General features: G+C 45.2%; 1 protein-coding gene across 1 annotated transcript in view; it reads left to right on the forward strand.

Moving 5' to 3' along the window:
• LOC104158822 (receptor-interacting serine/threonine-protein kinase 4-like) overlaps positions 1-20,076 on the forward strand; it is a gene marked incomplete at its 3' end in the record, with an annotated part of 29,014 nt that overhangs the window by 4,228 nt on the left and 4,710 nt on the right. Inside the window, exons 2-8 of the mRNA XM_009696574.1 lie at positions 2,735-3,026; positions 10,645-10,793; positions 11,606-11,655; positions 12,732-12,890; positions 13,857-13,960; positions 14,479-14,737; positions 15,683-16,849. Coding sequence (XP_009694876.1) covers positions 2,735-3,026; positions 10,645-10,793; positions 11,606-11,655; positions 12,732-12,890; positions 13,857-13,960; positions 14,479-14,737; positions 15,683-16,849 — 2,180 coding nt within the window. The remainder of the gene's footprint in view (positions 1-2,734; positions 3,027-10,644; positions 10,794-11,605; positions 11,656-12,731; positions 12,891-13,856; positions 13,961-14,478; positions 14,738-15,682; positions 16,850-20,076) is intronic.

Here is a 20,076-nt window from a genome sequence, read left to right on the forward strand (position 1 = left end):
TGTAAGCTTGAAGGATACCTACAGATACCTACAGCATCCTTTGGTGCAGCATTAGCACTTGCGCATTGAGAGCACCTCAGGCTGTGCCAGCAGTACCTTGCCATGAGGGAAAAGGGAAGGGAAAGACCTTTCATCTTTGCCTGATGGAGGAGGAGATCTTGGTGTAACGAGCTGCTTGTCTTTGTGCAATTAATGCGAGTGCACTCCAGCACTTGGCTACTGACTGAGCTGTATTTTGGCTCTCTATTTCTTTTGTCTTTTTTCCTTTTCTGTTTTCTAAAGGTGTCAGGGGCCTGTATTTGAAAAATGACAGATCTCCCTGGCTGTACCAGATCACTGGCTGATTCAGTTTTGAAGCTCTGGGTATGGGAAGATGTTAACGGTGGCAATTGTTGTATGGGGGTTTTATTTAAACAGGCAAATTAGATAAAGGGCATTTGCCTGGTAGTTAATTCTCTCAACTGACTGGGTCTCGTCCAAGCAGAAAGGGAGCTTTTTTTTTTTTCCCACATTTTGTTGAAACTGTAAATTCTCTCTTTGTAGGGAAGATGCCACATTTTGAGCAGCCGATCTCTGTGATTTTGGTGATGCTCTCTGAGGCTGTCGTTAGCCCAGGAACCCCGTTCCCCGGAGTCTAGTGGTTCTTGTTAGGCTTTAGCTGTTGCTGGGTTCTTGCCTTGCCTTGGAGGGCTCAGACAGGTATTTTACATCCCTGACTCCAGAGCTCAGCCCGCCTGGTGAATTATGCTGGCTATGCATGTGGCTTGGGGGCAAGGAGTTGGTTGTGTTATTCCTAGGCGCTCCCTTCCAGCGTGCCAAAGAGCAAACTGGATACTTGTCTACAAAGGCAATTATTTCACAAGAAAGTTGCTGTAGGGAGCAGCAGGAGCCAACACGGTTAACAGGGAGAAAAGATTTCCCTTATCTTTTTTTTTCTCCCAGTGTGTACATCCCTCTTAAACTATTTTTCAGCCTGATCTTGCCTCTGAAATACATCTACTGCTTCTTGCTAGGCTAGGCTTGCCCCTCGGGTGAAATGTTAGCTGCATCGGGTTATTGCAGGCTGCTCCAGCTGGTGAGGAACAGGCAGCAGACTGCGTCTCCAACCTTGTGTGGGCAAACATCAACTCTGCCCTTCCCACAGCAGGCGAAGCAGAGGGGAAAGTGATGGGGTCACGGGAATGTCCTCATGCAGAGCCTAAGGGCTAAAGTTTGAGCTGATAGCTCTGCCATGGCAGAGGCTCCCACAGTGGTAACTGGCATCACTTGTTAGTGGCACAGGGCACAAACTGTGGGTCAGGATCAGTCCCCAGGTGTTTTCCAGCTCTTGGGGACTGGCAGAGGGAGCAGGCAACAGAACTTTCTGCCTTGTAGAGGGTATGAGCATCTTCGGATCACGTGTTGCAGCCTCTGTGAATGTGCTCACTGAGCTTTGTATTTAAACGCTGACATCTTCCAGGAGAGCTGGTCATCTCAAAACACCTGTGTGGGGTGGGGGAGCATCAAAGCAATGTGTTGTGTTTTTTTTTTTTTTTTTTTTCTTTTAAAGTAGGACTCTCCATTTACCAGGCATCTGTGCTAAAACTTTGTCCCATTACTTCAGGTACTGTTCTCCATTAAATAGCATACATACCTTGGGTACGTTACAAGAGCTGTCATGTAATAAGAGAGGGTTCTCTTCAGGGTATATTACCTATCTGACCTCCCCGTGTCCTCTTTTGTGGATCAGTGGGTGGCAGCAACAGTGATGCATCAGTACCCGTGACCCAAAGCTGCTCTGGCTACTGCCCATCGTCACTAATAATGCAGTTTTTGACAGACTGAAGGTTCTTCCACTCGTCACGTGTGACTTCTCTTTGTGGGCGCAGTCGGCCTGGGGAGAGGACTCTGGTTTCCTCTTTCCAACTCGATGCCCGGTGGGTCCCCACAGGCTGTTGCAGCCCGAAGGTGCAGAAGGAGGGCATGGCAATTAAGGGTCTTGACCTGGGAGGCTGCAGCTTGGACTGAGTAACGCTTACCACTCTGCAGGGTCAGGCTAAAGTGACCCATAAACAACCCAGGGGTGCTCATTACGTGTGCCGGCGCTGGGTCTGTTACATCACCAAAAATGGCATGCCGGGAGTTTTCGGCATCCGCTGGAGCTGAGTGAGCATAGCATTGGAGTTGTTAAATCTGAGGTTTGAGGACAAGGAGGCTTTTTGCTGTGTCGCCCTAGCTACAGCAGGCAGCCTGCTCCCCGAAATGCTGTGTCCTGGGGGTTCCTCGCCCAAGGTTTGGGGCTGGGCACTGGCAGCCTGTGCCAGCAGGGCAGCTGAAGCAATGCTGTCCGTGCTCTCTCCTGATGAAGGCAGTCTCATGACTCACCAAAAGTTAATGACTTTAGCCCAAGGAGTTACAGCAGTGGTAAATCTGGGCACTACATGTGTCGTCCTTGTTCTTAACAGCTCAGCATAAACATCAAAGCGGGGAGCTGGGCTTTACGCTAGGGATATTTGCACTGTTGAAGTGTATAAATCGCCTGTGGTTACTGCCTACCATTAGAAGCAGAAAACAAAGTTATTAGATGTGGAAATATGCCTGGAGTACAGGCTGGTGAGATGTAGCATGGTTCAGCCAAGCGATGATTGTGAAGTGTGGTGTTTGGTTTCACAAAAAATGTTTTGTGCATGTTTTGAGGGAGGGGGTGGGGAGAAACAGTTACTCCATCCTTCACCGTCTGCTCTCTTCTACCCAGGGAGCGCATGGAGTTATTGGAAGAAGCCAGGAAGATGGAAATGGCAAAGTTTCGCTACATCCTTCCTGTTTACGGCATCTGTAAAGAGCCAGTTGGCTTGGTCATGGAATACATGGAAACGGGGTCTCTGGAAAAGCTCCTGGCTTCCGAACCGCTGCCCTGGGAATTGCGCTTCCGTATCATCCACGAGACAGCTGTGGGGATGAACTTCCTGCACTGCATGTCCCCTCCGCTGCTCCACCTGGACCTCAAGCCTGCAAACATCCTGCTTGATGCCCACTACCATGTCAAGGTACGCACTGGGCACTCTGTGCCAGGGACTCTCCTTTGGATATTCTTGCATGGCTCCTGCCAAACTCAAAGGTGTGAGAGAAACCAGGAGCGTTCCTTTTGAATTAGAAAAACGCCCACCAACCCAACCCCTCCAGTCCCAAAACTTGTCTACCTGATTTGTGCACCACTTTGGTACATAAATAGAGGTAGAGTTAGGGAGCTTGAGAGACCTCTCCTGACATTTTAGGAGAGTGCTAGTGTGAACTCTGATTTTGAGACCTAACAGGTCCTGCTATAAACTTCCTTGCAGTAGGGTCATGAGGCGGATGAGAACAGGGAGAGAAAACCAGTGTGAACCTCTAAATCCTCTATGCCTCTTCCACAGCTCCCAGTGGTAACCTTGTTCTGTCTAAGTCCTTCTGGCTTTGTATGCTCCACTAAATACGGAAATCTCATTTACAGCTGGAGTCTGGAGAAGCCTTCCCAGAAGCAACTCATTTTCTTCTTTCATTTGCTCAGACCATATCCAGTGAAGAAGTATCTCTGTCCTGACTCTTTATGCATACCAGAGGTCACTTAAGGGAAATTTTGTGGCTGTATCAGCAGTAAATTCTTTTCATTAGCCATTTCCAGAGTAAGCTAGCAAACTTACTGGCTTTATCTGTCGGAGGTTCTGTTTTGACAGCTGGGCTAAGGAGGTTGTGCTTGCTTTCTGATTCTTCCTTTTGGAGAGGAAAGAGATTGAAATACATCTTTTTCCTGAATTCCACCCCCCCACACCCCCCCCAAAATCAATGGCCAAACTCTTAACCTTAGAACTGGAGGATTAATCATACTGGCTGGCTGATATAACTCGGTACAAGTAGTCATAGATTTTTATCATCTATCTGCTCCCTGTTTTCCTGCCCCCTTCAAACTTGCCAAATGGCGTTGCTCTTGCTGTACCATTCTAAAAATGAAGTTTTCATTAAATGAAAACATCTCTTCTGATGTCATGAGAGGGTTGGAGCCATAAGAGGTGTGTTCCTCTAATGAAATCACACCTCTGACAGTCTCGGCTTTTTTACTAGGCCTCTTAGTGGTTTACTTCTTAGGAGGATTTCCTTTCTGAGATAGGCATCTACACGTGGTCCATGGTATTATGACCAGAACATCAGGATCTGAACTGTTGAAAGTATATTCTCACACACTGTTGCTGAGAGGCCTTTGCTAAGTATGTATTTACCTAAAGTTTGTGCTTGCTTGCATAACTTCTTAAATTCCTAATTCTTGACTCATCCATGAGCCCAGATATGAAGGCTGTATTTTTCTCACTGTTTCAGGAGGTTGAAATGCTGCCTGATATTCTGCCTGCTGTATAGCCTATATCTGGGTGGTGATGTAATACAAGGGGGCAAAGTGCAAAATGTACAAAAACCAAACCAAACCAAAAATGTTTCTAGTGAGGTCATTGTTGACATCCCTAAACCGTTGCTACTTGCTCTGTATGTAAAACACACAAAGGTCTTCGGACCCTGTCCGTTAAGTTCAGAAAAGAGTGGTCTAATCCAAACCTTTTTCCAGCCAGCAGTGTTTTACATCTGCAGGCGTCTTGGAAACCCCTCCAAGCAGCAAAGCAGTCATAGGAACCTATATGCAAAGTAAGAGATGTACATATTCCTTGAGGCACCTTCACTTTAAAAATGTGGCCCCAAACCTTCTTTTTGTGTGATGTGAAACTTGTAATTAAATTTCAGACCCGGCAGCTCGATTTAATGTACGTTTTCTTGCTGGAAGGCTAATGGAGCTGATGATTGAAGGGTTTTTACTTTTTAAATGTTAGCATTGATTTAGTAGGTGACCTGTCCCTAATAGAATCCTAAGGTGAGTGAAGAGATGTTGCAGGCTGCGAAAGAAGAGTTTGGAGGTAGGGAGGACTTTTATAAACTGTTTGCCCTTGAGCCAGGAAACAGACAGTCTTCAGTGGAGCACATTAGAAATGCTTCTGTGCCGTATTGCTAGTTAAATGGAAACACGCCCTTCTTCTTTTACAAGCACAATGCTTACTGTACAAACCCCAAGTGAGGATGATGACTAACGCAGCAGTGTTGCATAGAACTTATCATCAAGTGGGTGCCTCCATATCATAAAGCCGTCTCCTCTGTATTACATAAGTGTGTGCTGAATTTTTCTTCTTGGGAGGATAATTAAGAGGATGGGATTAGCCTGACCGCTGAGCAGGGATTATAGATAGACAGATATTAACTTTTTCAAAGGCATGTTGGGAGATTCCTTGGTGATTTTAAATATATGTATATAATACATACAATGCAAGGTAAGGCTTTGCTGTTTTCTGGAGGATGGATGGATGCCTCCTCCCCTGGGAGTGGTGGTGGAGCTCAGTCCTAACAGGAGCCGAGGCTGGGAGCTCCCTTCCCTGCCATGTCCTGCTCCATATTGGTTGCCTTAAGCAGCTGGTTTCTTTGGGAGGATTATTGCATACCCAGGCAGGCTTTGCTAGCAGGGATCAGCCTGCATTTTCTTTTTTTTTCTCAATGTCAACCTGTTACTTCTATTCGTACCAACAAGATCCCCCTGCCCCTTTCTCCAGTGTTCCATATATGCAGCCTTCCAATACTTACGGGCTGTCTAACACCTACTTTTTGCTTAACTGGACCACATCTTACGAGCTTGTTCTTCAGCTCTCCTGCCCTCCGTACGCATTCTGGATGCCTCCCCTGAGCTCCGTGTGATGTGGCGATCGCTTGCGGGGAGCTGGGGCTGGGGAAGCAATGCCACGTTCCAGCGCTGCCTTTGCGGGCTGATGCTTTGCTTGTTCCCTGCCCTGATGCGATCACTCTCCAGGGCCCCCAGTAGGAGAATACACCCCCCCCTGCAGTAATCCCATACCCTAACTTGTTGCCAGCCTCCATGCCCACATGCTCTCTCTATTGCTGCTTCCCAGGTTTCTTATCTTCAGTATCTCATGGTCAAGAGTGTTACTTTTTGTTCAGGTATTTAAAATGAAGTCAACCTGCAACTTAATACTTTTAGGCAAAAGCATGATTTGTAAGTTCTTGTCTCTCTTACTATCCAGCCTGTTTTTTGCAGCTCTTCATCTTGTTATGTATATGTATATATACACACACACACGTATGTATATATGTGTGGGTACACGCACACACAGAGGCAAATCCCACCAGTTATTTTTCATCTCCCAGATTTTGTTTTTAAAGAACTTGAAGTGGGATGAGCTGGTCTCAGCTGTGCACTGCTTTCAGCTCACTGTAGTTGCTTTTATTTTTTTCTCCCCTGTGCTCCAATTTAAACCGGTGTGAAGACTAAAGCTTGCTGCTGTGTTGTGCTGTGCTGATGGTCTTACTAAAGATGGATAGGTTGCCTCTGTGGTCTTCACCTTTATTTGCTTCAGCTGAAGAAGGGCCTGCAAAATTTCTGAGTGTGGAGTTAGAAGCAGCCTAGTCAGATGGCAAATTTGTTTATCAAAAAGCTTCTTAATGTAGGTCGTTAACCGTAAGTCAAAGTAATACCCAGAGGCCAGGCTGGTAAAGAGGGGTTGTCTCTCTTTATTAGACTAACTGGTGTAGTTAACACAGCCACTTTTTATTATCAGCTGCAAATGCTCTCCTGTTATTAGAAATGAGAAGAGGCTGTGTTTTGTGTGTCCCTTCTCCCTGTTTCCCACCCCTCCTGATCAAGGTTTCCATGTAGGGCTGTTGTCACATGGCTCTTTAATTCCAACCAACAAAGCTGGTTTTCACCTTGATCAGTTCTCTAATTGATCTAATTGTGGTGGCACAGGGGAGGGAACAAGACCATCCCTGTTATGGTAATGCAAATTTATGATGGTTCAAAATGGATGTTTGACCGTGGCTTTGGTTTCTGCCACTTCTGAAGAGAGCGTTACAAACACCACATCTGAAACAGGTTTTGAGGAGTTGAGGTTTCAGGGCAGGTTGGAAAAGGATGGAAATACAATCTGTTTGAGAAAGACTTCGTTTAGTAGCTAACCGAACTGTGTTCGTAAAATCTGAACTAAAGGCATATGTTTGAAGTGCGGATGCTGGTTGTGTCTACACTGGGAATTAATTTTCATTCCTAATTTTTAGTAGCCCAAATCTGTGACCCATGTAAGTCTCTCAAAAATTTCTGGCTTTTCTTAAGGAACAAAATTGAAACAACCAGCCTTTCTCCCTTACCCCCAGAAAAATAAACAAACAAACAAGGCCAGCCCCCTCTCCTCGAACACCTGAAAACCCTGTATACAAATGTGGTGGCATTCCCAATATCCAGGTGCACGGAGACTTTGGACAGAGACAAATACTGGATATGCCAGCAGCGATTAAAAATTAATCTGGTGGCTTTGTTACCTATTTGATGAAGAAAACCTTTTGGTGAACTCTGTCTCTGAGTCCATCGCAGTGGGTTCTTCAGTCTTATTTGCAGAAAAATGACCTGCAGCATCGGAAGCTAAGTGCACGCTTCAGGATGGGCTATCAGGAGTGAAAACGCTTGCCAAGCACTGATTTTGCTCCTGGGAACTAGATCCCTGCAGTGTTTGGGACTTTGGTAACCACTGTAGTTACCTGAGCATCTCAACTAGCTTTTTTTTTTAAAAAAAAAAGAGTTTCAAAAAATAACTGGGCAAACTCAAAGCATCTAAAACTTTGCATGTGAGCGTTTTTTACAAACTAGAATGGAAACGTCCACAAATGACCGAAGCAGAGAAAGGCCTGTGTACACAGTATGCTCGATTTAAAACGAGGGAAAAAAAAAAAAAATCTTCAGCTCTTGGGATCTCTCAGTAAAGTAAGTGTTGCTGGGAAGTGGGCAGGAAAACATATACAAGTCCCCTCCCCAGTTGCTACTCACGTGTGTGTTCTCATGCAGACCTTTAAAGAGCAGAGACCGAGCGAGCTGTCTGAACTTGAACAATCCCACTGTCTGCGTGGGCTTGGGCCAATTTATTTTTTTTTTTTGGCTTCTTCCTGCCTCTTCACCACGTGTTTTGCATGAAGCAGTCTGTCGCCTCCGTGTCTCCTCTTAACTCTGCTGATATTAGGTACGCTTTTGAAGCACGACGGGATCCACCTGAAATAACTGATGTGAGGTGTGAGATGAGGGGTTCTGTTGGATTGTGGGGCAGGGCAGATCCCGGGGTGGGCTGCAAGGGCTAGCAGGGATGCGGAGGAAGAAGCGGGGAAGGGTGCTCCGCTTTCACGACCTTCACCAGCAAGGGTGCCTTGTGTTGCAGAACTAGGTATCTGGCAAGCAATTTAAAGGCAAAATAGGCAAGTTAAATGGCTGTGCCTTCCACCCACTGCACAGTTCCCACTGATGTTTAAAGAAACTGCATGACTAAATACACCGTGCAGTATGGAAAATTTACCCTAAAGGAACTAATAAAAAAACGCAGAAGTAGTCTGCGGAATCTTACTATTTTGTTGCAGCCTGGAAGAGAACAATTCTTCCATTTCCAGTGCTTTCGGCAGGATTTGATAGGATTGAAGCTCTGATCTGGAGATGAATTTCCTATTAATTGGTATAAAACCTAGTCCTTCACAGTAGGTAGGGGCAGGTTCACAAGGTAAAGCTGTTGCTAGCCTGGGTGGGGTACACTATGTACCTTAGCTGTTGCTTGGTTTGTAGGCCGAGACCAAGACCTTTTCCGTCAGCCTCCTGCCTTAGCCCCTAGCCTTAGATTCATCGGTCTAGCAACATAGCTGGTGGCTCTTAACGCAGGAGTGTCACTGTGCTGTTTGTATTTCATCTTTATTTCTTAACTTACACAGTAGGAAGCCTGGTATTGTTTAGACAAAGAGGAAGGTGTATTACTTTAATTATGCCTGCATGCCATATGGATTTCTTGAGGCGTAGACAAGCCTCTGCTTCGCGTTAATCAAAGGATAGCAGCGCTTCACCAAGTCGGATCTGTTCGGACTTGCAGCAGTCGATGTCAGGTTCATAAACGAACCAAGGGCTTGTGTGATGTTGGGGTTGTGCTTTTGTTCTGCTGGGGAGCACTAAGTGCCCCAAACTCACGCAGCACTTCATGGGGCGCTCCATTCAGCTCTTCCCAAGGGTAAGCTGCCTTGTGAACCTGGATTTCGTGACTACTTACTGCTTTCCTGGACTCCAGTGCTTGGCTTGCAGAGGAGGCCAGCAACCCCCCGGAGAGTGTAGCCCTACAAGCATGAGAAACTGTTCCTCCAGATGACTTTGCTTTCCCTCCCCTCGTTTTCTTTTCTTCTCAAATCATTCCCACATTACCCTATGGATTTAACATACAGGTGGACAACAGGTTGGATGTACCTGTGTGCTAGGGTACAGGACTTCTGCAGCTCCTGAGAAACGCTTCTGTTGAGCTCTTTGTCCCTGGGAGAAGTTCTTCCTGAAGCTGCGTGGGTTGATTTGTTTGTTTTATGGCAAAGGGAGATTCCTAGCGTTTGAAGACCGATGGCTCCGTACCCTGCCTGTTCTCCAGGAGGCTGAAGCTGGCAGCGGTTTTCTCCCTTTCCAGTAATGGATGCATGTTAGGACTAGCTTTGTGGTATCTTTAGACAGAAGCTTCTGAAAGTGTAAAGTTGGAGCCTATTTAAAAAAAGGCGTTTTTTAATTATGCTTGTTGTTTTGAGGGAGAACTTTCTCAAAGGAGAAACTGTGAAGATCAAAAGGGGAATGAGTCATTGAAAAAACTGAGTATTTATTAGATAAAAAGAACGTATAAGTCGGGGTGTGTGGGGGGGTGAATCTTATCTAACATGCAGACAAAAATCAGTGGTCCAAAAAAGACTTGACTTTTCCTGAGATTTCCACTTAGCATAATAGACCTTTTTGACCGGTGGGAAATAAATAAGACAAAGGAAATTCCTTGCCTATCTGTTTGCTTGATGATTGGTATGCCTTTGAGAGCAAATGAATGCATATTTGTTAGACACTTCAAATTAAAGTGGAGGTGTGTTTTCCTTTTGTGACTTGCTGTCACTTGTTTTGTTCATTTCAGCTGTGTTCACTGCGTCACTGCACCAACTTGCCATAGCTTTGAGTTGCCAAAAAGAATTCCCTGTGTGGGTTTTTTGGGGGGGGTGTGTGTGTTTTGGTTTGGGTTTTTTGAACACTTGGTGCCTCTGGTGTTGGGCTTAGTCCTTGTTGACGTGGTCAGTGTAACAGCGATATCTGAAAGGGCAATTCTCTTGCACTCGCTGGAGAGCTCATGGTCGGAAAACAGGTGCTCGGAACACTTAAACATGGCATACAATGGGAGGTTACATAGGGAAAGGAGGTGGCAGGACCAATAATTACGTTAAAGTAGTTTGCACTACCTAAATTTGACTAGTTTTAAATTACAATAAACTGTCTTGACTGTTTGTTGTGTTTGCTGTAATGGGCTAACATGCTGCTGCTTGCAAAAACCTGCTTGCTTTTTTCTTTTCCAGTTTAACCGTAAAGAAAAGCCTACCATAGCGTAATGCTTCCAGAGATGTTTTCTTAGCTTAATATTTCTGAACGGCAGCTTGATATATTTTGTTGGGTTATCCTGTTACATCTATCGTTCTTTACAGAAAATTTTTTGTTAACGCCACTGAAGTCTAATGGTAGCGTGCACTTCTCTTCCCCTCTTCCTCCTCCGTCTTTTGCAGATTTCTGACTTTGGACTTGCAAAGTGCAATGGCTTGTCCCATTCCCATGACATCAGCATGGATGGCTTGTGTGGCACAATTGCGTACCTTCCTCCAGAGCGCATCAAAGAGAAAAACAGGTGTTTTGACACCAAACACGATGTGTACAGGTCGGTTAACTACAAAAACACTTAAAAGCACTTTAAGTAATGCTGTAAAATGAGCCCTCTCTTTATGGCTATAAAACCTAATTAAGGATGAAACCCCTAAATCTAGTTTGAACCTCATCTTGCAAAGGGTCATGTTTGCTTTGCTTTTTGCAAAGTCATTATAGGGTAGAGGCCTTTTAAGAAAGTGCAGCTGATCCTGGATCTTGAGTGTTATTGTTCAAGTAACGCTTACTTATTAGCAACTGGCATGGGAGGCACGCTGCCCACCTTTAATTTCCCCATCAAAAGGTACATCCTGACCTACTTTTTGAGTCTGTGACAAAATTCTTAAGTTATCTTCAGTGGATTTCATCACTAGGTCTTTGGTGGTTCTTTCATAAGGTTATTAGGAAAAGGAAATCAGAGCTGTAGATTAAAAGATACGTCCTATTCTAAGTGGAATGTATTTCTTTAAAGTTGTCTTGTAGGGTAGAAGTATTAAATAAAATCCACAGTAATGCTCTGCTGCTCTCTTATTTTGTCAGTGTTGGTGTGGAGTACTTGGTAAATGTTACTAGGAACTCAGCAGCCTCCAGCAAGTCCCTCTGTTCGCTGTCTCAGGTTCCTCCCTGCAAAAACTAGACTTTCAAATCATGGTTCTTGGCTGCATCTTGCTGTGTGTGTTCATCAGCTGAATTAGATGCAGAAGTGAAGGAGAAACAAAAAGAACTTAGGAAAATAAATTATAGTTCTGTGAGTGTTTTGGCTTTATGGTTTGGTTGGGTTTTTTTTAAAAGCTTTTCTAGAAATAATTTTTTTGCATTTATTTGTAGCTTTTCCATCGTAGTTTGGGGAGTTCTTACACAGAAGAAGCCTTTTGCAGGTAAGTTTGATGTATTGTGGGTTGCATTGGAATTTTTTTCCTTTCTCCCATTGATAAGCACTCTTCCTGCCCCACCAGCCCCAGATCACATACATGTTCTCCAAATTCCTGCAGTCTTGCGTGGTAGACACTTTTAAGCTCTCAAATTCTGATCACAAATGTAAGACCTCCTTGCCCTACATCGTGAAAGTAGAACCCATAATGCCGCAGGGGGCCCGTCTGCACCTTTTTGCTTCTGCTGGCGTTTGCTGTACGGATCCAGATCGGTGCGTGGCCTGTGCAGACTTCTGACATGTTTGCGGCCAGCTAGGAACAGCGTGGAGCAAAGCCAACTGGCAGGCAACCCTGCTGTTCTCGGAAACAGCTTCTCTGTAGAGAGGTTCTGGAGTTTATTTGTAGATTGTGGGTACAGATTTGTTCTCTCAAAAAAAAAAAAAAAGCTGTCTGTGAGAATAAACCTTGTTCCACCCCACAGTAAATGTACCGATCAACAGGCAGCTATTTATTCTTTATGACTTTTCCTGTGTGTATGACTAGCCTATGTATAGCAAACGTGTTTGAACAGGTTCCAGTCTACTATTAATTTTTCTCCAAGTGAGAGAGCTCATTTAGCCCAATGGTTGACTTCAGAGTCCAGAGTCACATTACTGATTTGTGTTCTTCCTTTACCTTTATGAAAAGTTCGGGTACCTGGTCTAAATAAAAGCTGCGGTTCAGGTTTCTTACAGTAGATACAGAAATCCAAAGAGAGATAGCAAAGAACTGATTGAGTTTTGGTTGTTTTGTTTGTGTTTTTTTTTTCCTTTGGTTCTATGTCTCTTATGAGTGGAAAAAGAACAGAGTCACTCACTGACAATTGTTTTTAACTGATACATGGGATGTAGGTGTTACTGCATTGACGAATGTATTGTGAGAGAATAAAACCAACTTCTTTTTCCCTGTTGATAAAAGAAAGCGCTCTAAATCTAGAAAAAATGCATGAAAACAAAGTTTCAGCCTAATACACTGTTAATGCTCTTAGACAGAAATCATTCCTTGTGCTGGCAGATCTTTATTTGTGTGCTTTTGCTTTACAGAGGAAAACAACATTTTACATATTATGGTAAAAGTAGTTAAAGGCCACCGCCCAGAGCTACCTGCTGTTTCCAAATCCAGACCTCAGTCATGTAATAACTTGATCAAACTGATGCAAAAATGTTGGCAAGATGATCCGGGTGAACGGCCAACATTTCAAGGTAAGATTTCCTCGTAACTTGGCTGCCCATTTATTCTTCTATGAGTCATGTTATTGCTCAGGACTCTGTTAATCCTTGGGGTAAATGCTGTGAACCTCTGTGACAGAATAAATAGAACACATTGTATGGTAGAGACAATGATACAGGCCACTTATTCGTGTTTGGAGGAAGGGATTATCTGGGGACAAGTCTGACCATGACGGTGTTTACATAAACACGTCAGGAATAAGACCTGTACTGAACCAGTTGATCCATTTAGGCAGAAATAATGTTCATTTCTGAATGTGTGTATCAGGGCATATGCCAAGCTGGAGTTGGTGTGGTTTTTACCGTACCAAAGGGTTGAAGGCCCTGGCTCTTAGAATTTACTGTTGTATGGTGAGAAACTCAATTGTTTTCTTGTAACAAAACAATTTGTACTGTCATTTTCTGCCAATAAAAGGCAACTTTGCTGAAAGGCTTGAACTTGCCCAAAGCACCTGTTGTGAACTCACATGTGCAGAAGGGTGTAGCAAGTGCCATCTCCAGGTAGCTTCATTTAGCGTTAATGAGAGAGATTTGCCTCTTCCTTCTCTTCCTGCCCAAACAAGGTACGGGGACCGAAGGGAAGCGGGATCCCATCTTTTTTTAAAACATATGTTTAACTCTGCCAGCAGTGGACTGGTTCCCATTTCACAGTCCTGCAGTGTAGCCACCATGTCACATCAGTCGGGTCTGTGTGTGAAAATGCATTGTTCAGTCAGCCCCTGTTAGCCTTGCTTTCTTTTGCTGTCAGTGCACTCTTTGCTTAGCTACACGCTTGTACCTACTGATGAAGTGCTGTATGGAATCGTTCAAAGTTGGAGTCTTTCTCCCCCAGTATCTCAAAGCTGTTAAGCTCTAATGATAGAGAAAGGCAGCAGGGCATCTCAGAAAAGTCTCCTATTAAAAAAGACCAACCAAAACCTTCTCTTGCTTTCTTCAAAGAAATCACTTCAGAAACAGAGGCCCTTTGTGAAAAACCAGAAGATGAAACAAAAGAGATAACTCAGGACCTGGACACCAAGAATTCCCCAGAGCAGCAGGCCGAGGTATTTTCTCTTTCTGCCTCTTGTTCAAGCACACTAGGTTTTGCGAGGAACAGGTTCCTCTGTGACCTGTAACTTCCCAAGCAACCTTCTCTTTGCTGCTTTTGAGCACCTTCTTGCCTGAGAGAAGTGAGTCTGGGTGAAGAACTGGAATGCAAAAGTGAGAGCAGATGCATGGACCAGCTCAGGAAAACCTCAGTGCACAGGACTAAGTGCAAGTGGATCTTAGACTGTTGAGAGAGAGCAGGACAGTTAGGAAATAAAAGGCTGGAACGATGTAGGTGTGACTGATATTAAAAAAAAAAGCTGTAGAGCAGTGCGGCCATGCGGCTTTAGTGGCTGTGTCAGTACTGATGAAAGCTGCCCTCCTGCATCTGAAAATTTTCAGTGACCTTATTCATAGGTTTCATTTAACGCAAAAGGCTACGTGCAAACTAACAAACTTGTGTTTCTTCCTGTAGAGCCTCATGCTCAGGTTTTTTTATTGTCCTTTCTAAAACGCTTGTGTGCTTCTCTTGAAGGGGATTTCTGCATTATCCCAGATGAAGCAGGAGTCTGCTCTACCATCAGTTAAGGATTACAGTCTCTCAGAGTTGTTGTCCCAGCTGGATTCGGGGATTTCACAGACTATGGAAGGCCCTGAGGATCTCAACCGGAGCTCTTCTGAGTCCAAACTTGCCTCCAGTGACAAGCGACTTTCAGGAGTTTCATCTGTAGATTCAGCTTTTTCATCCAGAGGCTCCCTTTCCCTTTCCTTTGAAAGGGAGAGTTCAGGTAACGGTCAGGTTTTTCTTCGTTGTTGTGGTTTTGTAGCTGTTTGGACCAGGGCATGGGAGTCGATGGGTATATAAAGAATAGCATTCTGGAAATCCCTGTTAGCCTTGCTTTCTTTTGCTGTCAGTGGTTCCCAAAGGTGATCTAATGAGAAATAATAAATCTCATTTACTTTTGAAAAGAAGTAACCTGAATTCCCATCAAAGCAATTACGGAAGGGAGGTCACCTAGTCCAGGTCCTGCTCAAAGTGGGACTAAAGCCCGTGCCCAGTGAGGTCAGCTGAGTTTGTAGCTCTTTCAGTTACACTAAACCCAAGTCTGAGAACCTTTCTCTTTTCTCTCTCTCTTTTTTTTTTTTTTTTTTTTTTTTTGAGAAGACCCAAGTCACCTTCTCAGCAGCCCCCACGAACGCTGTAATAAAGACCCCCACTGTTGCACAGACACCTCTCCCTTTTCAATCGAGTGCTGCAAAATCCAGGCATCTATTTTCCAGTTAGGCAAATAATCATTAGTGCAGGGAGATCAACCACAGCATCCTTCATTCTTCGTTTCACAAGAAACAGAGTTAGGAGTAAGTGGGGCTCCAAATCTGACCTGAAATTGTTCTGAAACTACTGGGGGTGGGGTGGTGTGGTGGATTTCTTTGCAGTCAAGTCATTGCTGAAGCCACCAGATGATACGTTAGCCATGCACAAGTAAGGTTTGACGGGTACCAGAATTGTGATGGTGTCGTCTTTTTCATAGAATAGTTTGGGTTGGAAAGGACCTTTAAAGGCCATCTAGTCGAACCCCTGCAATGAGCAGGGACATCTTCAAGCAGATCAGGTTGCTGAGAGCCCTGTCCGGCCTGAATGTTTCCAGACATGGGGCATTTACCACCTCTCTGGGAAACCTGTTTCAGTGTTTCACCGCCTTCATTGTAAAAAAAATTTCTTCCTTATATCCATCTAGATATTGGTACTACAGACATACAGAAGAGGAAGCTAACGGAGGCCATTTTATCTGGCGATACCAGCAAGCTGATGAAGATCCTCCAGCCTCAAGATGTTGATATTGTTTTAGATGGGAACTCCAGTCTTTTGCACTTGGCTGTTGAAGCTGGTCAAGAAGAATGTGTCAAATGGCTCCTCCTGTACAATGCTAATCCTAACCTCACCAACAAGAAAGGATCCACTCCTCTTCACATAGCTATTGAGAAGAAAGTTAAAAGCATTGTGGAGCTAATTATGGCTAGGAAAATCAACGTTAATGCCAAAGATGAGGATCAGTGGACTGCTCTTCACTTTGCTGCCCAAAACGGGGATGATTTCAGCACCAAAATGCTGCTTGATAAGAATGCATCTTTAAATGAGGTAGATTTTGAAGGCAGGGCCCCCATCCACATAGCCTGTCAGTATGGCCAAGAGAATATTGTGCGGATCCTGCTGAGAAGAGGCGTTAATGTGAACATCAAAGGAAAGGATGACTGGGTGCCACTGCACTATGCTGCCTGGCAAGGTCATCTCCCCATCGTAAAGCTTCTGGCCAAGCAGCGGGGTGCAAACGTGAATGTGCAAACCGTGGATGGAAGGACCTCGCTACACTTGGCTGCTCAACGAGGACACTACCGTGTCGCTCGCCTTCTCATAGACCTGGAGTCGGATGTCAACATACAGAACGCGCTCTTGCAGACTGCTCTCCACATAGCTGCTGAAACTGGCCACACGAGCACCTCGAGGCTGCTCCTTAAACACGGTGCAGACATTGAGGCAGCAACAGCAGAAGGATACACCGCTCTGCACTTGGCATCTCGCAGCGGCCATTTAGCAACGACAAAGTTGCTGATAGATGAAAGGGCCAGCGTTCTAGCCAGAGGCCCTTTAAATAGGACAGCGTTACATCTTGCTGCAGAAAACGGGCACTCTGAAGTAGTCGAAGAACTTGTCAGTTCAGAAAATATCAATGTTTCTGACAGCGAAGGGTTGACAGCTCTTCACCTGGCTGCACGAGGAGGGCACACAAAAACAGTCGAGGTTCTTCTGAAGCACGGGGCGCACACTGATGTGCAAAGACCTGCGTGTCAGCCCCTGCTACAGCTTGCTCAGCAGAGCAGTAATGGCTCCGTTACTGTGGGGTTAAGTAAGTGAGACTTAAGCAAAAGGTACAGCACTTGCTACCTTTCTACCTGGGGCCGGAAGGCTGCTGGAGCGTGACTCATGAGGGCCGTCTCCAGTTGTGCGATGACCTCATCAGTGGTGTCAGCTGATGGACTGAGGTGCAACCAGCAGAAGCTGTCTGTGTTTGAGTGTGCAAGCCAGAGCACACACGGACTAAGGCCAGACGTAAGGCTGGGAGTTGGAGTCTGCCATGGTCTGTAGCAGTCATTCTGCGTGTGCCTGCCCTGTCTGTATATCAACATTCCCCTCCTGAGGATGTTGTGAGACAAGGATGCAACTTGGGGGTTTCCCCCTGACAGTTGTTTGTTTTTTTTTTTAAGTGCCAAACTAATTTAAGAACTAACATTCTGCTTTTTTTATTTTCCTTAAAAAAAAAAAAAGTGTAGATTCTGTAGATTCCTGGTTTATTGCAGCAATCTATATTTTGGGCTGAAAGCCTCCAGTGTAAAATAAACACAACACAAATCTGCTTGAAATTAATGCATATCTATTTATGATAGAGTGAATCATGTTGCAGTGTCAGAAGGTACTCTGTTTAATGGAGACATCAATTACAGATTTCCATGTTCTCAAAACTGATGGAGGCAGATTTATTAACAAGGCAGGATCCCAAAAGTACTTAAAATACTTAACACTGGTATCCTCATATACAGTACCACCTTGTATATATTCTAAGATCAGTAAAAGCTGAACTAGGTGCTTAGTGGTTTGTCTTAAATGAAAAAGTCAAAAGCTGAAATTCATACTGGATGGTATATTCTAACACCGTTATACCAATTTGCAAAACAATGTTTGGAGGGGCTGATGACTAGACCGATATACTGTGTATATAGTATTTCTATCTGTTGTATGCTTTTTTTCTACTGAAGAAAATAGACTGCTTAGAGTGGGTATGTTTTAATACACCTTTTAATGTCACTCTTTTCAAAGTTCAAATGTGATCTGTTATTAATAAAAGCTTGTGTTCCATATCTGTCTGTATTTCGTAGTTGTTAAAGTAACTGAAAACCCCTTGATGAGCAGCAGCACACAACCGTAATGTGCTTAATGATGTTGAAGCCCGAACTGTTGATGTGTAAGGCTGTCCTCAGGTTTACATTCCCCTTAGCTTTTATATGGAAGTTAAGGAGTTTGAATGAATTGGTGGTGTTAATTACAGAATAAATTTATAGAATAACTCCCCCTCGCCCCATAACTTGGCCTTTATGTGTATAACACGTTGAGGTACAACTGGGATGCTTACCTCTTACTCTGCAGCTGTTCAGGGACTTCAGTTTTCTTTCCTGCCTTGAAGCCAAGCCAAATGCTTTTGCATCTTCCCTGTTGGGTGGTGGGCTGCTGCCCAGCCCCGTACCCCACCTCTCCTGGGTGCCGAGTTTCCCCCATGTGTGCCACCGAGCCTGCAGCGCTGTCCTGCTTGGCTCCCACCTCCCCGGCCAGGAAAGCTGCTCCTGCTTGAGTCTTGTCTCTTTTTTTTGGCACGTACCTGATGGCAGCAATACAAATATGCCAGTGCTACCTCGGCGTCTGATGTTAGGAGTCAAAGTGCTCCCGTGGGAGTCCAGCCCTATGAAAGCCAATACTTTCTTAAAAACCAAAAACCAGCCTCCTGCCCTTGGAGAGGGCAGGGGCTGGGGGCAATAACCAAGGGAGGATGGGTGCTTGCAGAGCAGGCTCTTGGTACTGCTCCTGGCTCCAGGTCGGTACCTCCGTGTACCTGCAGCCAACTCCCCTAGTTCAACTCCTTGAATTCCAGCATAGTTCACTAACTGCCTAATGAAGCTGTATTAAAGAATAGATGGTGAAGCCACATTCATGCCAATCTATGGAGGTTACAAAGCAGTATACTTCTTACTAAAGCATGGCAATCACAGCCAGCTTCATAAAGGTGCTGACAGTGAAACTTCTCGTTAAACAAACAAAACTGTAATTTTCTTACTGCTTCCTTCAACTTCTTTTGAGACCAATAAGGTTGTCATGTTTCATTAAGCTGTACTTAATCAGTCTCTATAGCAAATCCAACCACAGACCACTTTTAGTCTCTCAAGTCCTGTGCCACTGGGATTAAACACTTGGCCTGGCCTAGCACACGCCCATACCCTTCTAGTTCAAAGTCCTCCGAAGAGCGAGATCTGAGATACTTTAATTCCAGCGGTATTTGCCTGAACTGCAAAAGAGCTGCACGGCCAGGTAACAGCAGCCTTGTGCCTCCTAATAAAGGTGGTGCACGCCAGCTGGGCGAGGGGAAAGTAAAGTATACTTACAAAAATGCTTTTAAAACAGCTCAAGTACTGCTTCGCCAGTACATTCCTTCGGTGCCTAATAATAATAGCACATTAGCTTCTAATTAAACATGAGGCCACACTCATGAGTCTTTATTTTCCGTGCCGTCTTTCACAACAGGTACCAGCTCTGCGTTACATAGAAGGCAACACAGCTGGCACTGGGAAAAAAGACAGTGAAGGGATTGCAGCGACATGCTGCCAGTATGGCATGGGCACTTGTCCCTGTGCACCAGCCTTCCCTGGGGGCAGGAGGGGTGACTGGGGGTGCTAAATTAGCCCAAATGCAGCAATTACGAACTATTGTTTTGCAAAGGTCTCCTGCGGGTGTCTTTTCCTGCTCGTAGGTGCGCTCCTCTGACTTAGCTGAAGTCCTAACTGGGCTGCTGATCTAAAGCTTCCAGGCATTTCTTTGCCTCTTTCCAATCTTAGCCAAGAAAAAAAATACCAGAAAAATACACAGAACGTCCTAATGGCAACATCAGGTTTTGGCACTACTTCCTACAAAAAAACCCACCCCTCTACCCAAACTAAAAAGAAATCCCCAGACCCTACCATACACGCACAGAGCATCGTCTGACGACTTCTCCCTAGGGGAGTCGGGAGGTTGAACTCAGCCGCCCCCGTTCCCCACACCACTTTCTGCCAGCTTCCCTCCCTCCGCTTTATTCCACTCCCGAAGCGAGCTGAGGCCACGGTGGGAACCAGCTCCTAAGCCTCGGGCTCTGCCCCCTCACCCCCCGCCTCCAGCCCTCACGCAACCCCCTAAAACGTGCACAAAACCCCGCACGCTCGGGAAGCGGGTCCGGGAGGTGCTGGGAAGGCTCGGAGGGCTCCACGGAGCTGAGCCTGGCTCCGAGGTCCCCCAGGCCGCCTAACACGTCCCTCGCAGCGGGAACGGCGGAAC

This window comes from Cariama cristata, unplaced genomic scaffold (genome assembly GCF_000690535.1).
Source record: "Cariama cristata isolate BGI_N322 unplaced genomic scaffold, ASM69053v1 scaffold22883, whole genome shotgun sequence".
Taxonomy (NCBI): Eukaryota; Metazoa; Chordata; class Aves; order Cariamiformes; family Cariamidae; genus Cariama; species Cariama cristata.